The sequence below is a fragment of the Fringilla coelebs genome (genome assembly GCF_963513975.1).
Source record: "Fringilla coelebs genome assembly, chromosome: 16".
NCBI lineage: Eukaryota > Metazoa > Chordata > Aves > Passeriformes > Fringillidae > Fringilla > Fringilla coelebs.
This window is the reverse complement of record NC_140042.1, coordinates 5,278,420-5,300,404: the sequence shown is the minus strand read 5'-3', so window position 1 is coordinate 5,300,404 and position 21,985 is coordinate 5,278,420. Positions and strand designations below refer to the sequence as shown.

The following is a 21,985-nucleotide window of genomic DNA, read 5'->3' as shown; positions in this document are numbered from 1 at the left end:
CCCCACGCTTGGCGCCACCGCCCGCCCCCTGCCTCTCATTGGCTACGCGGGGAGAATAACGGCATCTGGTTGGCTGCCGATCTGTCAATCATCCCGGTGGCCAATAGGAAGCAGCGCTCGGAGTTAAAGCGCCCATCAGGAACACGTGTGCCGCGGAACGCTCCGCCGGCTTCTGGCGGCGCGGGTGACGTCACCTTTCCGCGCCAAGCTCCACCTGTGGCCCCACCCTTTAGCCTGGGGGATTCCCGAAATCGGGACCGTGCCGGGCCTGGTCGGGATCCGCCTGCATCCTGCCGGGGACACACCCGCACCCTGCCTGCGACCCATCTGCACCCTGCGGGGATCCGCCCGCATCCTGCCTGCGACTCATCTGCACCCTGCGGGGATCCGCCCGTATCTTGACAGGGATCCCCGGAGCCAGGCCGGGGTCCGCCCGCATCCTGACAGGGATCCAAACGCATCCTGGCAGCGCCCAGCCCGCCCTGCAGGCCAGCCGGTGGGAGCCATGCAGGCGCTCCCCGGTGACAGCAGGCTGGCCTGGGGGCCGCTGCGGACACACTGAGGTGTGGCTCTCTGGAGAACGGCTCCGATCCCTTCGAGCCCGCAGATGCTAAAGGCTCCAGATCGTAAAAGATCCTGAAGTGTGAGACAGCAGTAGCCGTGTCCCGATGGGATCTCGTGGAATGCGTGGGAAGAGGCCAAGGGTGTGCTTTGACAGATGGAGAAAACACCTCTGAGGACAATTTCCAGGAAGCAAATTGGTTTCCATGTTTTCATTTTCTATAAATACCCCATACACAAACTTTTCCAAGTCCCCTTGGTAATTTAAAGGCCAGAATTTTTACTACATACACATACATGGATGACACATTGTTTTTCAGGACAACCTGAGACAGGGCTGTTGTTTCCCTTTCCTTGGAGCCCAGCAGCAGCTGAACTGTTGGATGTGGGAGGAGGTGCTGCTGGCAAACACGTTCCTGTGCCATTTCAGGCACTGATGGGAAGAGACAAGCTGTGCTTTTCCACCTCCTCCCCACACAGAGGTGCCCTCCTGCCCCCAGCCATCCCTGCTGGGCTGGGAGAGCCTCTCTCCACACCACAGTCAGAACCTGGAATTCCCACTAGGGTGCACGATATCGCTTGGAAATGCATGCCTGGTTAGAAATTATACACCAAAAATATGAAATATCTATAAACTATAGCAGTGTGCTAGGGCTGAGTTAGGGTGTTGGTACACGGGATAATCAGAGGGTGGTGGTACCTAAAACTAAAGCTGTAATTTGAGCTTTTGCGCCAATATTAGACCTCCAAAAATAGATTTTGTTATTGCATATCCTATTGTGACACCCTGTGGTTAAACACAGTATTACAGATACTGTCAAATCACAGTCTTAGCTGCAGGATTGCAAAAAAATAGATTATGCGGAGTGGTCAGTGTAACTCGTATCGATTTTACATGTTCAGTTTGGCCATGTAGCTGTGATCTCCTCCAAAAACTTCTCCAGGATGAGAAATCACACTGGGCCAAACATAAAATGGGATAGCACAGATACTTGTTCTGTGCTGGACAGAAATGACTTCTGTCCTTTCTTAGGAAAGGCCTGGGACTGACAGTGTTGATTGTTTATGTGCTATCCCTGTGAAGCACCATAAATCCACATTTCCTCCTCAGGCAGCATTCCCACCCCAAGGATTAAACTGTTCAAAAAGAGACACAACAATCTTTGCACACCTGCAGCACCCCCAGGGATGTACAAAGCACGTGCACTAAGTGCACTCCCATCTCTTACAGTATCAGCAGAGATGGTTTTTCCCAGGTCAGGGAACTCAGCACTGCTCTGCACAGTGCTTCTCCTCCCCCCTCAGCAGCACTGCAGGGCATTGAAGGGGCTGCAATTTCCCTCCAGGTAGTCCTAAGCCAACACTGCAGCCCAGGAGCCCCAGCATGCAGAGGAATGGCTCCAATGGCACATGAAATTGAGGTCTTGACCCCCTGACACCATCAGAAAGCCCTGGCATTTTTCTCACAATTAGCTGGATGAGAGGTCTACTTAGATCCCATCTGGGGAATTAGCATTGTTCATTAACAGCACATTTCCATTTCATCAACCTATAATATTTCGGGCCTCAAGCTAAGCAGCTGGATACTCATGCAGTTTTAAAGAGCCAAGAGAGCTGATCAGGATAATAGATGGAGCATTATCTGCCATGACTTCACTTGTTTAAGCTTTTCAGGAAGACAGCAAGAGCAGCCTCCCTAAACAATGCTGTGTTTTGGCCTTATTCTCATTACACAAGACACAGTTAATGCTACTTTCTCTGGCTTCCTTTTCTCCCTGAAACCACAAAATATATTCCTGCAAATCTAGATTTCTGTCTAAGGGACAATAAATGATGAAGAATTACACTGCATGTGCGTCTGTGAGCACCAGCCTTCAGACAGGACTTGAAAAAAAGGACCTGTAAAAAAGATGGTTTGGCTTTATAAATAAAGGCCTTCCAATGACAACCAGAAACCAAGAGGAAGCTTCACATGGATGTTGTTTGTCATGCAGAGCCAGAACATTTCCAAAAGGACTGAGACATATGACAGTGGCTTGTATTTCACATTTTTATTTTGGGAGATTCCTAGTTCAGGCTTGGCATGACCTAAGCAAACTTAACTGTATTTCATACAAACTGTAATCTTCTACCTACCACCATCATCTCACTTTGTACATCAAATATTTTTCATAATATTAAAGTTCTTATTCGAAATAGAGGAACAAATAACATTGACTTGGAAAGGGTAACAGTTTATTGAATGCATACAAAATTATGACACAAAAATAAGTGAATTGCATAGAAATTTAAAGAGAGAGAGAAAAAATATTAACTTCATTTTAAAGGTTTGATCCAGATGTGAAGAGCCTCTACTATCTGCACCTGTAAGACATAAGAAGGCACTGTAAGGATTGCACAACTGGCACTTTCAATCACATGAGCTACAAGATTCCAGGGAAGGGCTTGGGCCATTTATTTTAATTCAGGCACTTGCTGTGCTTTCCTTACTCTGATGGCACACCATTTTCCCAGAACTTGGCCAAACCTCTCACTGAGCAGGTGGGAGACCAGCCTGCAGATACAATTTGATGTCCCAATGCTTGTGTCTATGAGGCCACTTTAATCACTCCGTTACAGAGGAGCAGGGATTTACCTGTGCTGTCAGAGCCCCTCAACTGCACTCCCAACACCATTTACAGGTCAGCCACCAGCTCTAGAGCAGTCAGAGGTGTGACAGTGGCACTGCCACACCGTGGGGACACCAGACTGGTTGTAGTTTGTCTTTTCTCCTTATACCTGTTGTGCTGACGATTCCCATTAGATGGCACTCCAATTGCTCCCGGGGACTTGAAGGTGGGATGAGATGCTCTCATCAGAGCTGCATATCTACAAACAAACACAACCAAGCTCAGCACCTACGCGCTCAGTATTTTCACTCTTCCATCCAGTTTAATCAGCTGCATCTGTCACACAAATCTCACAGCCCTACTGCACAGAACAGTCAAGGTATGTCTGCCTGCAAAACACAGATTTTTTTTTTTTTTTATTAACATAAAGTTCAAACTTGGTTTGTCAGGGTATTGACTGTTCTTGGCTACTTCAAGGTGCTGGACAGAGCTTTAGGATTCCAGTATGTGGACCTAGACCCCAAGGGGTGCTTGAGTTGGCCAGTGCCTATTCTCAGTTAGGAGAGACTGACACAAGTAAGCTTGAAAATCCAGGAAAACATTTGACAAGCTTTTTCTCTTGGCTCACAAATTAAGGCTGATACGTAAGAAATTCAGCCTGAGACACAAGAGGAAATCATGGCTATTTTACTGACATGACTGGTAGTTTCCAGAATTCCCTGTCTGTCCAAGCTCCCCACCAAGCCTTGATACCAGCCCTGAGACCTCATCTTGAGCTGTAGTATCCCAAGTCCAGCTCACCCTGCCTTGGAGATGGGCTGGCTGCTCCCTCTGCAGTCATGATCCAGAGGATGCCGATGTTTTATGCAGAAGCTGCCACCACACTGCTCACAAACCACCTTCATCATCTCTTTCCTTTTGCAGCCTGGCTTTGTGCACTTGTTTGTGAAGATCTGAGTAAGAGAGGACAGGGAGTTGGCAATGTTTGCTTTCTGTGAGCCATGACCAAGCTGAAGGCACAGGAAGGCAGCTTAGACTTCAGCAGCAGTTTTCTTACCTTCTGCTTTTGCTGTGCTGGGTTGTATTTGCAGTCCTTATCTATGTGGGCTCCAACCACAATATCTGGGATTTCTCCCTTCTGCACTGGGATAGGTGTGTTACAGAGGGGACACACTGGCACCTGCACATTCTAAGAGCACACAACACAGGTCAGCATCACAGAATTAAAGAATTGTTTCAATTGAAATAGACCTTTAAGATAATCAAGTCCAACCATTACAAGTCCCAACACTATTTTTATGGCCTTCCTCTTCTCTATATTCCCATATATTTCCTAAATGTTTCATGTTCCTATTTGCCAATGCTTTTAAAGATACACTTCACAACAGTAACTGCAAATCCCCATCCAAAAACCACACAGAAATGCTTTGCCAAACCAACCATAGCAATGTATTTGGTAAGTTGACTTTAAATATCCTTTTGGCTTTTCTGGAATTACAGCCTTTGAATACTTCAAAGCCCAAGTACAGGCCAGAGATCAAAGTTTGGACCCACTTGTTCTATTTATTTCTTCTGTAGTTTCATGTTTCTTGTTCTTCAACTTACAGGACTTGGACCCCAGAAAATTTTAGACCACAATACATTACTTGATATATAAAGCACTGCACTCTGGGAAGATGCACTGTAAGTGAAAAAAAACTAGAATCTAACAGTTCTGACCTCTGAAATGTCATCTTTTTATATATTTGAAATCCAGGTGTATCATTAAATTGCATCTTGAGGTTCTCCCATCCACTTTTATTGAAAGCCCAGGTAAAGTTTCAGAGCAGCCCTAATAAATGACTTAGCAATTCTGCAGGGTGAACTATGACTCATGTCATACAGAACTCACTTTCTTGTAGGCAGAGCTGCACTTGTGGTCATCGTAACGGATGTGATCTTTACAGAACACTTCCCCACATGCGTCACATTTCAGAGGAAGGAAATCTGAGAGAGGAATAAAAAGGAAGACATTTAATGGAACAAAGCTAACAACTCTAAGGGTACTCACAAAAGTCTACAAATAAATTCTAAAGCAGTTTTTGTCGAGCCACAATCCAGTTATTTCTATAGAGATTAGATCATTCTTCAAAATATTAAAACAAAAAGAGCAAGAGTGGTAAGTTTTCCTTTTTTTATCTGCAGCATAAGACAAACACAAGCCATAAGCACCTCAGGAACTCCTCAAAAGCAGAAACCTTAGTGAGCAACTAGTCAAGAGCTAAGAGCTGAAGCACAAACGCAAAGCCCAGTTTCAAAAATCATGACATTCTTGAAAAGCCATTCCTTAACAATTTAACACGTACAGGACCAACAGCTATCACTCTCCCTAGCCCTGCTGAGGGGGTACCACAGCAGCAGCACTGGTATCTGGCACTACCCCCAGCAGCCCGGACAGCCTCGGGGACATCAGCGGCCCCCAGCACACGCGGTCCCCTCCGGGCCGGGTCCGCCGGGCGGGCGCTGCTCGGGGCTCGCTGCGAGCCCGCACTTACCCAGCTGTTTGCAGGAGCGCTCGGAGCAGTGCTCGCCCAGCCACGGCAGCTCCATGGCACACGGAGACCCTGGCTCGCCGCGGGGACGGTGACAAAGAGCGGAGCCCCGGGACGGGCGCGGCCGCCGCGGCTTTATGGGCTCGGGGCGCTGAGTCAGCGCAGCCACGTGCTGAGTCACGCTCCCGCCGCGCCCCGCCCTATGATGACGTCACAGCTGCCACAGCCAATGGCGTGCCCCACCGCCCCCCCTCCCGCCGCGCGTGCGCGGGCAGCGACCAATGGGAGGCCGGGGGCGGCTGAGTCACGGTGGGGGGCGGGGCCTTGGAATGGGCGGGGAAATGGGAATAGGCGGGGAAATGGGAATAGTAGGGGCGGGAATGGTGACGGGAATAATTAAGAATAAAGAATAAAGAATAAAGAATAAAGAATAAAGAATAAAGAATAAAGAATGGAGATAGGCACTGGGGTGGGAAAAGTCTTGTGGCAACAGGGCAAGGGCATGGAGATGGTTCAGGGTGGAGGTGGCAGGTGTTGGTAATGGAGACCAGGAACTTCTCCAATTGGTCTCTGTTTTAAATGCTTGTCTCACTTTGACAAGGCACCTTTAGATCAGGGTGTATTTTAGAAATTTTGATCTTTGGAGGTGTGTGACAATGCTGGGTTCCTAGAGAGCAGAGGAAGGCTGGTGATTTCATGACATTTGCTACAGGATTGAGAAATTACAAAGTGTTGTTCTGTCCCTGCTCTCCCTGGAAAACACCTGACTGTGCTGTGTGTGTGACTCAGACACAAAGTGGAGCCATGGGGTCAAAGGAGAGCTCTGGGATTGCATGTGCTGCTGGCTGCCTGCACAGGCCACTTTGTGCTGCTGAACTCCAGGAGTGGCATGTGTCACTGCCCCACCTTGCACGTCACCCACCAACGTGGCACTCATGTGACTCCTGCTGTGGGTGCCAGCCTGCAGCCAACCCACTTGGAGCATTTCCCAACAGCACAGCCCTGCTGGATTAAACCATGCCATGTCATCAGCCAGACACTCTCCCCACTTGTCAATTAATTTTCTCTCCCAAACCCATAAAATTACCAAATCTCCTCACATAAACCCTTACGCCACAGAACAGCTGAGCTGACAGAGCATTCTGCTACAGGGTAAAGGGTAAACTCTGATTTGTGAATTTTGAAAAATTTGAAAGTTTGTGAAGGGTAAAGCCTGATTTCACATCCTCTGCTGTGGTGTTTGCTGCCTTGGGTATTCTGGGACAGCTGTGCCACATCCATGCTGGGAACACCCAAAACCCACCCTTGGACAGCCTGGGCAGGGGACAGCCAGAGTATGGCACTCTCCCCCATTTCTTCTGTTCTTCTGACTTGGTTGGTTCTGGCAGTTGGGACAGGTGAACTTTAAAATGGGAGAGGAAACAGCAGAAAATATCCAAATACAACTAGTAAAGAAAAGTAAAGTTATCCAAGGTACTTCCAGAGCTTGGCTCTATTATGCATCAGCGCCCTTGTACAACTCAAAATCTTCGGAGGTGCAAAAAAACCCACATGTCCTGCTGAGCTTGAAGGCTGATTTTTTTTGCCTACAAAGCAGCTACCCAGTGCTTGAGAGGAGTATGATGCCCATGATCTCCCCAGGAAGGCTTGCCAAAAAAAACAGTGGGGTGAGCTAAGCAGAGAGGAAGAGGTTGGTGTCTTCCTTGGCTGGCTGAGAGTGCCTGCAGGCTGGAGAGCCGCTGCCAAAGGGATCGTGTTTTATGGTGGAGAAGGGAGGAGTTTGCTTGTGGATAACAACAGAAATGGCTCTGCACAGATTAGATGCTCTTAACGAAGACTGTAAATCCCAAGTCTGGAAACCCACATAGTACAGGCAGGCATCTTAATAGAAACGAGGATTAGAAATTAGCTGAGGTCTTTAGTGATATTTTTAGAAGGTTGCTCCTGACAGGTTAGGCTGCTGAGAACCAGAGGGAAGTGCCGAACCCTGTATTACTTGGGGAAGGATCACACAGTGCAGTGTGTGATTAGAGGCTGGCTAGCTTAGTGACAAAGGGGATAGGTGGGTTAGGGCTGATTCGGGAGGAATTAGCAAGGGAAATTGCTTGAGAGGCAGAATTTGATTAGGGGCAGCCAACATGGATTTGTGAAAGGAAAGCTATGTGTAACTAACTTGCTGGAGTCTGGGGGAGGCACCGTTCCCTGGCAGCCTGTGGAGTGTTGGTTTTATCTAACTGATCTGCAAAGGGCCCCTTTGCCACCAGGATGGTGACACTGGGTGGGATGGATGGTTATCCTCTCCCTCCCTTGCATGTGCATGGACTCTCTGCCTCCTCTTTCCCCATCCATCCCTACTTCTTCCTTTCTAGTTTTTGTGGGAGGAGGCCTATTGCTTTTCCCCATCTCCCATGCTCTTTGTCGTTCCCTTCCTCTCCCTGCAGTCCATGGGATTGCTTCTTTTTTGGGGTATTAAACATCACTGTCCACCTCACCTCACCAGCCTGGTCTGCCTTAGGACCTGCACTGCATCCTAAAGGGGGGATAAAACCCCTCAGAGGAGGACATTCATGGCACAGCAGGGGAACAACCTGTCCAACATCACTGTCCCTGGTGTCCCCAAGGCCACCCCGTTGCCTCCAGTCCTCCTGCTTGTTGCTCCAGCTGCAGAGCCACTGCTGTGGCATTAACATTGGAGTGACTCCAGCTCTCATTTGCCTTTTCCAGGTCTCTGAACTCCAATCCCAATGTCCTGCTTTTCAGCTCATAATTTCGTACCAGGCTCTTAAAACTGGATTTTATTTTTATTGCAATGACCCTGTGATGCTGCCTGATCCCTCTGTGGAGGAGACATGACATCTCCATTACACAGCTCAGATAAGTGTCTTAAAGAGACCACACACAAAGGAACTAATGGTACCTATTTTTATTAGGTTTATTACAGGAGGGGAAGGAAAGCAGTCCCATCTCCCCACAGGATACTCTGTTAACAGCAGCAGACAGAGAGGAGAGATCTGTGGAGGTGGATCAGTTTTCCAAGAATATTAGCTACTGCTGCTCTAAAATTAGAGTCTAGGGAGAGCAGACAGGTTGACATAATTGAAAGGGCTGTCTTATGGGATGACATAGTTAAACAAGTCCATGATCAGCTTTAGAGTGACAGCTCAGCGACTTCTTCTAATCCTCAAAGGAGCACTGAGTTGCAAGGCTGTGATTTAACTAGTCCTGGATCTTATCTTGTGATGATGTCAATATTATTAGAACCAGCTCCTAAAGAGATGCCTCCAAAATCACTGCACATGAACCCACTGGCATTGCAGGCACAACTCTGCTGCAGCTTCACCCTGCAGAGCCCGTGGATGACACAAACACTCCCCTGCTGCCCTTCTTTCATACCTGATTCTGTCCCTGTGGGCTGGGCTACAGGGGCAGGTCCAGAAACAGGATTAAGAACCTCATTTCAGGATGGAGCTGAAAAATGTCCTTCAGCCACCCATTTTATTCAACGTAATTTAATAGCAAACACAAACTAACAAAGTTAGAGGTGAAATATAATAGCAGGAACCCCATAAAAAGTAACCTAATCTGTAAGATAAATAGACAACACTTTAGCCTGGGGAGATAGCAAATAAAAGAGAAATATGAGCAGAGCCATTCTCAATTCATAACTAACTTTAAAGAGGAATAATGAAGATGAGTTCTCCAACTTTTAATGCCCTAAGATTCTTCTCCACAAAAAAAAAGAAAAAAAAAAAAGAAAAAAAAAAAAGAAAAAAAAAAGCAGGGAGGCATCCATCAGAAAGGGAAATGATGTGGAGAAACACTACTGCAATTCCTGATGGAGCAGGAGACATCAGGGATGGAACTTTTCATGCTCTTGGTTGCCTTTGGTGGCCACCTGCCACTGCCTTGTTTCAGGTGTACAACTCAGAGCACCCTCTGCCTTCATGGTGGCATTAGTCTGACATTTATTATTTTAAGGGGTTTTAGCCATTTTTTTTTTGTCACTGCCTAGTTTAACTTCAAAGGCTGGGATTTTCCAAGCTGCCTACTGCATTTAGGCACCTAAATCCCATTGAGTTTCAAGTGTGTATCAGCCCTTAGGCTCCTTGGAAAATCCTTGCTAAGTGCCTGAGGGCTCATCGGCAGCCCCCGATTTACACAGATACCACTGCACCAGCAGAAGCTCACTTCTTCAGAAGAACAGTCTCTTTTTAAAAACCTCCTCCTAAATTACAAAATAAACTAGCAAGGACGACCTCTGATGGCTAATTTTTGGTGATATATGCCTGTAAAGAATGTTGTATCATCTCCTTGGGTTATATGAAACAAACCTTGGCTTTGTCAGCTGAACTTCAGAGACAAAATGTTCCTGGTTCCAGCTCTTGGCCCTCTGGGGAGAATCTTATATTTGGTGTTTTAGAGGTAAACCCCACCATATCTACCACTGACTCTGACACCCACCATGTCTCCAACCCTCTTTTAGAGCACTCAGGAAGGATCTGTACAGGAGGAACAAAAAATCAGCAGAATTAATCCATTTGCTGTTAATTAATCATTTTGGGAATGCCCCAACCCAAAAGGAAAGAGCACAGAGAGCAGTCAAGCTGGCAGTGGGATGGGTACAGAGGGTACTCCTGAAAATGCTATCTCAAAGGGTGGGAATCTTTGCAACAGCCTGTCTAATAGCAGAGGGGAAATAAATCCCTTATCAGGTGATTTCTGGTCACTGATCAAACTCTAATGTCTTACTTAGCAGAAAAAGGTTTGGGATCTCCATGGCAGATTTCCTGGAATAACAATTGTCTTTTTGTTGAGTCCATACTGCAAACAGCATGACAGAACCCAGCCCAGCACTACTGAGCCCCAAATTTCCTAAGCACTACCATGATGGCATCAATTAGCAAGGGAAGTTAGACCCCAAATACTCCTTATTCACTTCATTGCTGGTTCTGAATTAAAGTCTCACTAAAAACCAAGATTCTATTCCTTAAGTATTTCAGCTGGTGATTATTTTGTAACAGTGCCAAACCTCAGCATTTTCTTTAGTATTCTTATTTTTATCTAGATAAATGAGCCTATCTTTCTTCCTGTTTTGTAGCACTAAGAACAAAACCTGAACTCTCATAAGTGAGGTTTGTTTTATGCTGTCAGCACAGGAGGGGACCAAACCCATTTTTGGTACAGATGAGTGGGTCATCTGCAGGGGAGGATGGACAGGGGGTTCCTGGCAGAGTTTGGTAGTCAAAAGGGAAAAGGACAGATCCTGGGGAATAACAGGACAGGGAAGAAGGACCCCTTAGGCGATGATTGCCGTAAGAAATCATCTCCAGAAGTGGTGACTCTGATTTGGGTCATACACACTCTGCAGATGACACTGGGGTTAGGGGACAGCAGAAGAATTTTGGCTGTTCTGCTTGTTTTCCCCACCCCTCCATCCCAAGCACCCATTTACTGTGGCCTTTACCAGCCCTCGGTGCAGCCCCCACCTTGGAGGCACCAGCAGCCCTGGAGGTGGTGCAGCACCCGCAGGGTGATGCTCCCGTCGGGAAGATGTCCATCCCGCAAGGACAGGGACGTGTGTCACTCGGAGCCGCGTGCCACGAGGTGGCACCATGTCCCTGCTAACCCGCACGGCGGGGTCACCTCTGCGGCCACGCAGCTGCTGCAGGACCCTGCTCACCTGGCAGGCTGAAATCCTCCCACTGAGATTTGGGGGGTTAAAATCACTGGGCAGCGCTCTTTTCTGTAAGGCCCAGCTGAGGAAGGAGGTGGTGCCCTGTACCATCCATGGAACAGGGGCGGGACCACTCACCTGTGAGAGCCCCCTGCACCTCCGGAGGAATTCGGTCACCTGACAAAGGTTTGCACAGTGGTGGTGCCATCTCCCGCTGGCTGCTGCTCTCCTCAGGGGGGTCCTGGGCTCCTGTCCCTGCTGGCACAGCCGTTTGTTGGCACTGGGACAGGTGTCAGTGTCACAATGCTGGTTGTGCCTGGATGGTGTGTCTGACCTGGTGGTGTGCCTGGCTGTGCCCCCATCCCCAGGGACCTGCAGGCAGGAGAGCTCATTTCTCACACAGAGCTTGGTCATCAAACCATAGAATTCTTGGGGTTGGCCAAGACCTTTAAGCTCATCAGGTCCAATCACAACCCAGCACTAAGCCACGCTCAGTGAAAAAGGAAAGCTGTGCACCAGGATCTCTTCCTTGAAATATCAAAAATTTAGTATTACTGTGACATGATAGGAGGGATTCAGGTGAGCCTATATCCCTGAGGAACTTTAAACTCCATACCTTGACATATTCAGATTACCTCCATCTTAGAAGCACCAGTGCAGCTCCAAAACCAAGGAGCTTGCCCAGCATCTGGTCAGTGCCTTGATTAGTCTTCTGAGCTCTCAAATGCTGAATTTCCTCAGTCTAACCCAGTTCCTGGGGTTTTTCAGCAAAGCCCTGCAGCTTAATGCCATGTTCTTCTCAGGGGGTTCACCCCCAGGACCTGTCTGTCCCCACCACGCTGCCCTGAGCTCTGCTGATACAAACCTAATGCTGGCATCTGTGGCACTGGCTGCTCAGGTGCTCCATGGAAAACGAGGTGACACAAGTGCAGGCTATAGGGATGTATTAAATGAAAGTTCCCCAGTGGATGAGGGGTTTTGCATGTGCTGAGGAAGCTCCAACAGCTCCTTCTGCTCTTGCTTTAGAGCATGGAGCAACCAGCCAAAAACCCCTGTGCTTCTTTCAGAAGAGCAAGCAGAGGGAGCAGCTCAAAGGGGGCTCTCCTGCCTGGGTTTGCTGTCCCTGGCAGTGTGCTCAGAACAGTAATAGAGTGCTTGGAAATACCTACATTATTCCTGACACAATGCTTTCTGGCTGAACAATGCATTGCCAATTCAATTTATTCAAACAAGTTCCTTGGGAAGACAGCAAAGCAAATCCAGGTGGCAATTACCGAATTCAGACTCTGCCCTGAACTCAGGGAAACAAAGGGGCAAGATATGAGAGAAATAGCAAGTTCTGCTGGAAATCCCACAACAGCAGAATCCTGAGAGCTTTTAATCACGTGCTTGCTGGTATTCAGCTGAAAAACCCCTGTGTCATTGGGCAAGGAGACAGAGCAGCATTGCAATTGCTCTGCTGTAGCACTTAGCACTTTGGAATATCTTTGCTATGAAAATTAAACTCTGGTTTGTTTCCTTTTGAAAGCACAGCAGCACATGGGCTCCACGGCCCGTCTCAGGGACATGGAACTGAGGAATAAGTGCATTCAGGAGCTCCCAGTGCTGCCAGCCCTGCTGTGCTGCCCACTGTCAGGCAGGGTGGAGACTGCCTAGGAGCTCAGAGGAACTGTTAAACCAGCTCAGAGCTTGGTTAAACAACTCCAGCCCTGGTCTGAGCCTCATCACACCCCAGTCCTCCTTCCCCAGAACATCAGCAGGGACACGAGCCCACAGCCCAAGACTGGTCCCTGTGTCCGGGATGCAGCTCCAAGAACAGCCCCCTGGATGGTGGAGGGAGAGAAAAACCTGCCAGGAGCCTCCACTGTGGCTCTGGGTGTGCTGGGAGGAAACTTCTGTTGCAGACACACAGCTATGGAAAATTTTCTCTTACCAGACTCTGCAAACCACACAACCCCAGTTCCCCACGACCTGTTCACAATCAGGGGCTGAGCCCCTGGGATTTTGCTTCATCTGCATCCTGCTCCATCCCTCACAGCCAGCTCCTGGGCAGCTGTAGCCCCTCTCCCAGGAAAGCAGTTACACCAGGGATGAATTTGGCCCCAGATGTAGAATTAGGTTAAGCCAAAAGGTGGCAGCATCTTATTCAGTATCGATTTTGCATGAATATTTCTTCTATTAGCCATTTTTCTTTCTAATCAGGGAATGTAAGTTTGTAAATTACAGAGGTGGGGAGTAAATGTATTGCAACCTCTGGCAAATTGATATTTTTGCAGCAGCAGTAAACTTTTTCTGATGACAGATAATTGAAGGGAGCAAGCATCAGATAAAATTCATAAAGATTTGGACCTACTGGAACAAGACAAATTATATTTAATGTTCAGAGTTATAAAGTAATTACCCAGGGCTCCAATATAATAAATAAAGACACAGTAAATGGAGTTTAGCTGACCAGGTGCTTTGGAGGTAGCACTGTGCAGGGCCCTGTGGCAGCAGGGGGGATGGAGAGGTGACAAGTCCCTCAGCACAGGGGAGTGCCTCAGGTTGGTGTCTCCCCCAGAAATGCCCTTTCTCAGGGGAAGAAGGAAGGAGCTGCCTCCCATGGCTGCAGCAGAGCCCTGCATCCCCAACCCCAGCTGCTGGGTGCACAGGGAGCCACCATCACCCAGAGCCCGTCTGCATTTCCAAAGGCAGAGGAGCCTTTGGATGCCCAGGTTCATCCGCACCTCGCAGGAGAAGCCTGGTGCAGGTTCTCCAGCAAACCCACAGCCTCCTGCTCTCCCACCCCAGCCAGCAGACATTGGTCTCTTCTCTCAGCACCCAAGAGAGCAGCTGGCAGCTAAAAAAGAGGGTGACCTTCTCCCTGAGGTGGTCACTGCCCTTTACCCAGGGGAAACTGAGGCTGGGGTGATGGGCATCCCAGCCAGGGCTTGGTGTCCTTCCATCAGCAGCAGCACGCCTTGGAGGGACATCACAGAGAAATTGCAGTATGCAAAACCAGAAGATAGTGGTCCTTACCCAGCTCAATTCCATTTCCAGCAGCTGGGAAAGGCCAGGAGATCCTTCTCTTAGGGCGAGGAACCACCTTGTCTTCCCTTTTATAGCCCTGCCTCAGTCAGCCCTGTGATGTCCCCTTCACCTGGCAGGGAATCTTCATTGCACGTAGCGCCTTGCTGTGCTAGGCACATCCAGACCTCACGCACAACAAACAAAAAAAAGGTGGCAGGACCATATCCCCCATTTTTTTTCAAAGCAGGATGTCAGTACAAGCCTCCCTGGTGAAATAAGTGCATCACTAAAAGGTTTTTAATTCAGGCAGCATCAGTGGCTGCTTGGCAGCACATGCCAGGTGCCCCGATGGTCAGGAAGAAAACATGCTCAAGCACACGCCGAGCTGGGAGGTCCCAACCCTGCCCTTCTTCAGGGCTCCTCAAACATCATCTCTGAGCAGCTGCTGGGAAACCAACACCAGGCCTTGTTTCTGCTCCACCACCAGCTCTCCACTGCTAATGTGTCTCTGCCCCTTTGAAGAAGTTGCTTAGAAATTCAGCAGCAATTATGCAAGCTTTAGTATTAAAAAATGCACGTGGATCTGAAAGCAAATATGAAGCTGCTGCTGCTGTAACGCTAGCTTTAAGCTGTCTACAGTCCCTAGAAATTCTCAGTGGGATGTTTGAGAAGGATGTATATGTGTTGACAACATTAAATGATCCATGGCTCAAGGACAGAATTGAAACCATACATCTACTTCATACAGGCACTGATCACTGACAGTGTTTTTCTTAAACTAACCACGGCAGGCCAGGCACCCCTTCCTCCCCAGGAGGGCAGGGGTGGCTCGGGGAACAGAGGGTTCCTTCCCCACCCTGGTGTGGAACACAGCTCCAGTGAAAAGGGAGAGACACATGGACGCCATCAGCAGGAGAAATGTTATTGTGGCTGCACCATCTTGGAGGGAAATTGAGCATGTCACCTCGGTGCATCACCCTCTTCTCATCGCCTCCCAGAGAGGCAGCGCCACTCGCACGCAACATCTGGCGGGAGGGCGAGGAGGGGCAGGATGCTGCCAGCTTCACCGGGGTGAAGATTTGCCTGCTCTGCAGTTGGAGCCCCAGAGCACAGCCCGGGATGGCCCTGTGCCCCCCTGGCACTGCAGCAAGAGGAGAGCCCCCAGCAGCGAGTGCTGAAAGCTCTCCAAAGCCGTAGCCTTTTCTAGGCATGAAATTCTCAAGGACAAGGAAAAACTGGCAGACAACAGGGAGGATTAGGTGGTTCCCCAAGGAGCACAAGAAACGCTGCAAGATTGTGTTGTTGCCCATTTCAGTGGGGTGATTAGGCAGTATTTGATGCTGGGAGGATGATTTCTATTAGGCAATTTTGCAAGCCTTAGCCCAGCTATTAACAGTAGGTGATGGGAAGTCGTGTTTGCCGGATGCAACAAAACCAGACTCCTCCAGGCAGTGCCCAAAATCCAGGCCTGCCCTGGCCAGCACCCTGCCCCAGTGAAGAACCCTCCTTTCTCTCCCTCCTAAAGCTGGTTGCTGGTGCTTTCTGGTTCTTGCTGCTTGGGGAAAACCTCCCTCCCTGGCTCTCCTGCCACTCCAACTCCATCTCCCTGGTTCCTGACTCAGGTACTGGTTTCCATCATTTCAACTATTACCAAACTAAAGGGTATTTCTTTGCTCCCTCGTTTATGCAGAATGTTTATTTAATAGGCTGGCCAGCTTCAATTAGGTCTGTGATTACTCACAGATGACAGCTCCAGCATAACAATGTTTACTCTCAAACTCCATCTCCAAGTATAACCTGTGATATATTTAAGGAGAAGGTATAAAACCATTAATGTTGAAATAGCTTTACCTATGGGAGTGAAGTTTGTCTAACAGCTGGCAACTGCGTAAAAATGTACTGGGGTTATCAGCCCCCTTCACCCAGATGTGTGGTTACCCTACTGAAAACCTCACGTGGCTGAGTTGTCCAGATGTCTTTGCCTTATTTCTGGCATGTGGAACTCCTTGCTGCAGGATCTGTATTGTCCAAAATAAAGTTTCATAGCTTTAAGTGCATTTTCATTTGTTCATGAAGCAACAGGGCTGCTGGCTGGAAGTGAAATGCAGCATCTTTGAATCAGATGTGCCCATAAGATGCTTGGGGTGCATTGGCAGGAAGGTGTGTCACAAAAGGAATATCGTAAGCTGGTGTCTCAACGTGGTTTTACTTCTCAGGAGATACCAATGAGAGTTCCTGGTCTCCATGACTCTGGAAATTGCATTTTTAGAGCCGAGTCTGTCTTTGTAAGAGGCCCAGCCTGACTGTCCCTACAAGTTTGGTACCCAAACCTTTAGCTGGGTGAGAGTTACAGTGCAGGAGTGGGGAGAGGGGGCTCTGGGGTGGCTCAGAGGCAGAGGATGGGTGTCCCCCATCCCACCACCCGCTGTCCATCCAGGAGAGTCCTGCCTCTCTTGTAGTATCCCCATGGGTTAATCAGCTGCTTGGAGACTAATTAGTGCCAAATGCTCTTATCAAGAAGACACAGCTGGGTGCAAATCCAGGCACAGCAATGGCTGGGATGTCCACACCCTGCCCAGGACACAGTCTGGTCCTTCCCTGAGCCCTCCAGACCAACGGTGATGACCCCAGTCTGGCCATCACCCTAGAGAGGGAATTGGCAGCAGAGGTTTAGGAGGGATAGGAAATTTCCTGGCTTTAATTCACTGAACTCTTTTGTTTCAAGCACATTTAATATCTTAGAAATTACGAGTCACAGGGAGCTGGGTGAGCCGAAGGAGAAGGCGTGATCTGTGAGGCCAATTAAGAGGCCGATGGCACATCGTGAAACGGGAGCCCCTCGGGGGAGGCCAAGGTTACATAAATAAGTGTGTGAAGGAGCTGCACTGAATCTGCAGACACTCAGCCACTAGTGATGCCCCTTTGAATCTGGGAAAATTAAATATAAATAATAAATGTTTAACCACACGGCAAATAAATACAATGAGGCACCTTTAAAAATTATACTAATAAACAGCGAGATGTCCTTCTGCCCAGGGTGGCTGAGCATCTTCTGCATATTGGAGACAAAGAGCAGAAAAGAGAGGGTTGTGCTAGAGGGGGCCTGCTCAGCTGGGTTGTCTTCACCCCCAGTCTGCCATCCCTGGGTAGAACCCCAGGACAGGAATAAAACACCCAGCAAAACTGGAAATAAAATAGTGCCAAGCTCAGAATGTCAAGGCCTCCAGACCACAAGCAGCTCACCTCTGCCTGTGTGATCCTAATAGGCTTTTTCTGGGCTCCTGGGAGAAGGATTAGGGCTTGGTTCTCAGAGGAGAAGCCCAGAGGCTCCTCGTGATGTTACAAATGTTCACCGTGAGCTGCAAGGTCCCCAGAATTGCTCTGTGTCAGCACTCACTTTACAATAAGAGCTCTGCTTCTTGGCTTCCCTGTTTTTACTGCTTTCTTGGAAGAAGGGGAAAAATGAAATGGAGATATAAAAAATAAAGGGGTCATTTATAGTTAAGCACATTAGGATGGGAGTGAGAGAATAAAGCAGTGAGAATGGCTCAGCCAAAGGCCTACAGGGACTTGTTCTCTGGTACTGGCACGGTCTTTACTAGGTCGCTTGAACCTTTTGCACTCTGCTGCAGAGCTCAGACCTGGGCTATATATCAGCAGACTTGCCACGGTGTGCAGTGGAAAAGCCTGTAACTGTCCTCAAAGCCGCTTGTGCCAGGAGTTACAGTTCATGGGTGACTTTTATGGGTGGCCAAAGCAACCAGCCCAAACCTGGGGGTGCTGAGGGGTGCAGCAGAGGATGTGGGTTAAGTGTGGATCAATTCCTTTTGCTGTGATGTAATTTCATTTCTCCCCAAATTCTGCAGGGAAGGAGCAGAGCAAAAGACCTTCATTTCTGTGATTATACATTCCTGGGCAGTTAATTATAGCCTTTGTCTACTTAAACACTTGCACAATAAACCCACAGAGAGCTGCCATCCCACTATTCTTCGTTACCAATTTCTTTTCTTCCCAGCCCCTGAGATTTGGTTTCCCATTTAGTAGAGGTCACTGGAGCCAGACTCTCCGTGGGGCTACCCTGGCTGTCACCAGGGAGCTTGTGCCAGAGCAAAACGTGTCCCTCAAGTCAGATTGATGCAGTGGAGGCTGACACTGGTATTTGGGTTTCTTTAGACCCGTGGGCTCTGATCACATCTGGTTTTGATGAGCCCCATGTCTGTACTGAGCCCCCACATCTCAGCAGTCTCTATTTGCTTCAGATTTCCACTCTGGAGCGCCTGTTCCTGCTCATGGCACAATCCAGGTCCTGGATACGCCACCCCATCTGGGAGGCACCTGATTCCCGTGACAAATGTAGCACCCAGAGCTCAGTGCTGCCTTTGACACACGAGCACAGACATAAATATTCTCCAGCCTTTACATCCTTTCTCCATTTTAACTCATGGCTTCATTAGACTAATTTGTTTCCAGGTTGGAGGATGAATAATGAGCCTCAGCCTGTGGATGCATAATTAAATTTTGATAGTGAATGTTTTTATCTAACCTTGTTTTCATTATTATCCTCAGTACTTGAATTACAAGTTAGAGATTTAGGGCTGCAGGTTTTCCTTCACATGAAGCCTGTACACCTCTGTGAGGTGAGACAGTGGTCTGCCACCTCCCAGGACAATGTCCAGCTGTGACACCATGGGTGTCATTTCACTCAGGTCTAATCAACAGGGATGTTCAGGGAAAGAGAAACAGTTCATGACAAACTGGTTTTTCCCTTGCCACAGTCAGTACCACACACAGTCCCTGGTCCTTGTGGGGTCTGTACCCTGCTCCACAGCTGGGTGGCACAGCTCAGTGGCAAGGGTCACCTCGAGCATCCTGGTGGGACACCTTGGTGGGAGCCACAGTCCTGCTGTATTTCCCAACCTGTCCACACTCCATCTGTTTTTTGGCTATGTAGTTAGCTTGGTTTCCACAGTTACATTCCTGCAGATTCCCCTGACTGTCCCTGTCCCCCTGTGCCTTGCAAGTGCCTCCTCAGCATTACTTGGCCTTTAGGGCCCCTGTGCCCTGGGTCTCTGCTCACTGATGATTTTCTCCCCATTGTTCTTTTCAGCACTGCAGTTTCCATCCTGATCTTTGTGGCCTCTCCCTGCTCCTACCATGGTCAAGAGGGTTTTCCATAATTCCCTGACTGCTGGGATGGTACCTAAAGGATGCCCTCTGGGCCAAGGTAGGGAACAGAGCACATCTCAAAGCCTCTGCTCCTGCTCCGGATGGGAGCCCGAGCAGGTACTTAGTACAAATGTTAATGGCATCATTGTTTATATTGTAGGATTGGAAAGGGTCTCCTGGGTCATCTGGGGCATTGCCCTTCAGTAACTCAGTCCCTATTCAAGCTATCCCAAGGGTATTTTTAGTCGATTCATGAATCCTTTTAGGAATTCGGCCCAACGACCTCCGTCAGCAAACGATTCTTTTGGCTAATTGACTTCACTTTCTGCATGCCCTGTTTTAATACTGCCTTTAAAGTTTGAGGCTTTTTCTTCCTCTCTCAGTGTCCTCCACTGCTCAATTTCAGCAGCTCTTTTTTCCTATTCCTACATCTTTATCTGCATTACAGTTGATTCCACAGCGCTTGCTGGTGAAGCTGCCGTGCTGATGGAGCCCTCACACCAACAGAGCCCCTTTGCTGCAGGGCTGAGCCCCTCCGTGCATGGTGAGGTGGTCTCCACCAGGAGATGCTGGACACAGACTAGACAAGCTGACAAGGGTGGGAGAGGACATAAAGGTCCCCTTTACCCACATAAACCTCCAGCAGCAGAGCTGGGAACAGTGCTGGGGGCAAGCTGCCTCTCAGCTCCCATCATGCTGGCTCCAGGGGAGCAGCTGTTTGAAGGGTCCTCATCTTCCTTGTTGTCTTCAATAGCTCATATCAAAATAGATAGGAGAGAGTGAAGGAAAATTGAGAAAGAGAAGGAGAATTAAACAGACAAACTTTTCTTGGGTGTTATTATTCTGCTTTAATCCACTGCTGTGTGTCATATCATCACTGCGTTGTTATTTGCAACAGAGCCGATTCTGAGCATGTTGTGGGGAGATTTTTGGGAGGGAAGGTTGAGGGAAAGACAAGGGCCTGCTACCAACACACATCTCCCAGCTGAAGAGGTCACTTGGCATCCCTCACTCTCACTGCCCAGGATCCCTTTCCCTGCAGACCTGCCTGCTGGATTGCGGGGTGGGTCCCTACCCAGCTCCATCGGAATGAGCTGGAGTTAAACACAAAGCTTTTGCTAATCTGACTTGATCCTTTCAGTGTGGGTCAGGGAGCGTCCCCAGCAGCACACACAGGGGTGTAACCTGCAGCAGGGACAGCACAGGGCAATGGCACTTCTGCTGGTACTGGCCCCTCAGTGACCTGATTTTGTCCCTTTTCCTCTCCATCGTCTCTAGTTTTGGTGAAAGTGAATTCTCGTCTGCCTGTGATGCAGCTGTGAATTTAGCAGAGGGTTTACCCTGGGAATGGCTTTGCATGTTCAACTTTCCTGAAGGAAAAGACATGGAAGGAGGGAACCTGGCGCAGGGAACCTGAGCTGACTGGGCAGACTGGAGCTTGAATGACCTTGGATCCTTGGCATCAGCCAGGCAGTGTTTCTTTTAAATAAATTATGCAATAGTGCAAACTTCAGAATACTTTTTTTTTTTCAGGAAAACTACATTTTAGAGAAAAAATAACTGTAAACCCAAGATGGTCAGATTTGATGAAGTCAGCAAAGCTGTAGCCAGGATGAAGATCATACTCTCCAATCAGTCTCCAATTCATCATCAGAGCCAGTTGGTAAATATTTGCTTCTTCTAGTGATCAGCTGAAAGGTTCCTTTATTCCCACAATACTATTATCTTTGCAAATTACTTTTATCATAGTGAAAAACAAAAAACCTAAATCCTGACTGTTTTTAATTGAAAACAAAAGTGAAAAAAAGGGAAATGCTTTTATCATAATCAAAGTGTGGACTGTAGTTTAAAAAAAGTGCTTTCTGATTTTCTTCCAAATAGACTGATACTTTAAAAGCTCTGCTAAGAGAGTATTTTTGCATAACTGTGTCTGTCCTCTGCTTGGCAAATTGATCAAACCAAGTGGATTCACAGGGCAGAGGTGAGCAGGTCTTAAAATTCCTCCTTCTCCAGCAGAAACCAAGGATTTTGTTGTTCCCTGTGATACAATCATTATTCGGGGTGTTTGCATGGGACTAGGCACCCCAAGGCAGCTCGGGGGTGCTGGGGGGTTGAAAACAAACCAGGATTAACGTGGTACAGCACCAGGACAGAGCTCTGACAGGTCCTGGGACCTCCATCCTTGGGGAGTGCCGTTCATCTCTGCATCACAAGGTCACAGTCAGCCTGGGATCGTTCTGAACTTGGCCTTGCCTGGAGCAGAGCTTTGACCTGAGCTCTCCAGACGCAGTTTCCAACCCCCACCTTTCTGGAATATTGTGATCCTTCAGTGTCTTTGTCCCAGGACAGGCTGCTCCAGTCGGTCACTGCAGATGTCCCCATTGTATTTGGTCTCCAAAGAGGGCTGGGATCCCACCAGTGCCGTTCTTCCCACC

At 48.4% G+C, this 21,985-nt stretch overlaps 1 protein-coding gene across 1 annotated transcript; it reads right to left on the bottom strand.

The window, feature by feature from the left end:
- Positions 1-2,779: 2,779 nt before the first annotated feature.
- ZFAND2A (zinc finger AN1-type containing 2A) lies at positions 2,780-5,841 on the bottom strand. Its single transcript, XM_084216743.1, has 6 exons — positions 5,705-5,841; positions 5,062-5,156; positions 4,228-4,359; positions 3,972-4,123; positions 3,340-3,429; positions 2,780-2,925 (listed from the first exon to the last, which is right to left on the bottom strand). Exons 1-6 carry the CDS (start codon positions 5,757-5,759, stop codon positions 2,916-2,918), a joined length of 534 nt encoding a protein of 177 aa, XP_084072869.1. The 5' UTR covers positions 5,760-5,841; the 3' UTR covers positions 2,780-2,915.
- Between the last annotated feature and the right edge of the window lie 16,144 nt (positions 5,842-21,985).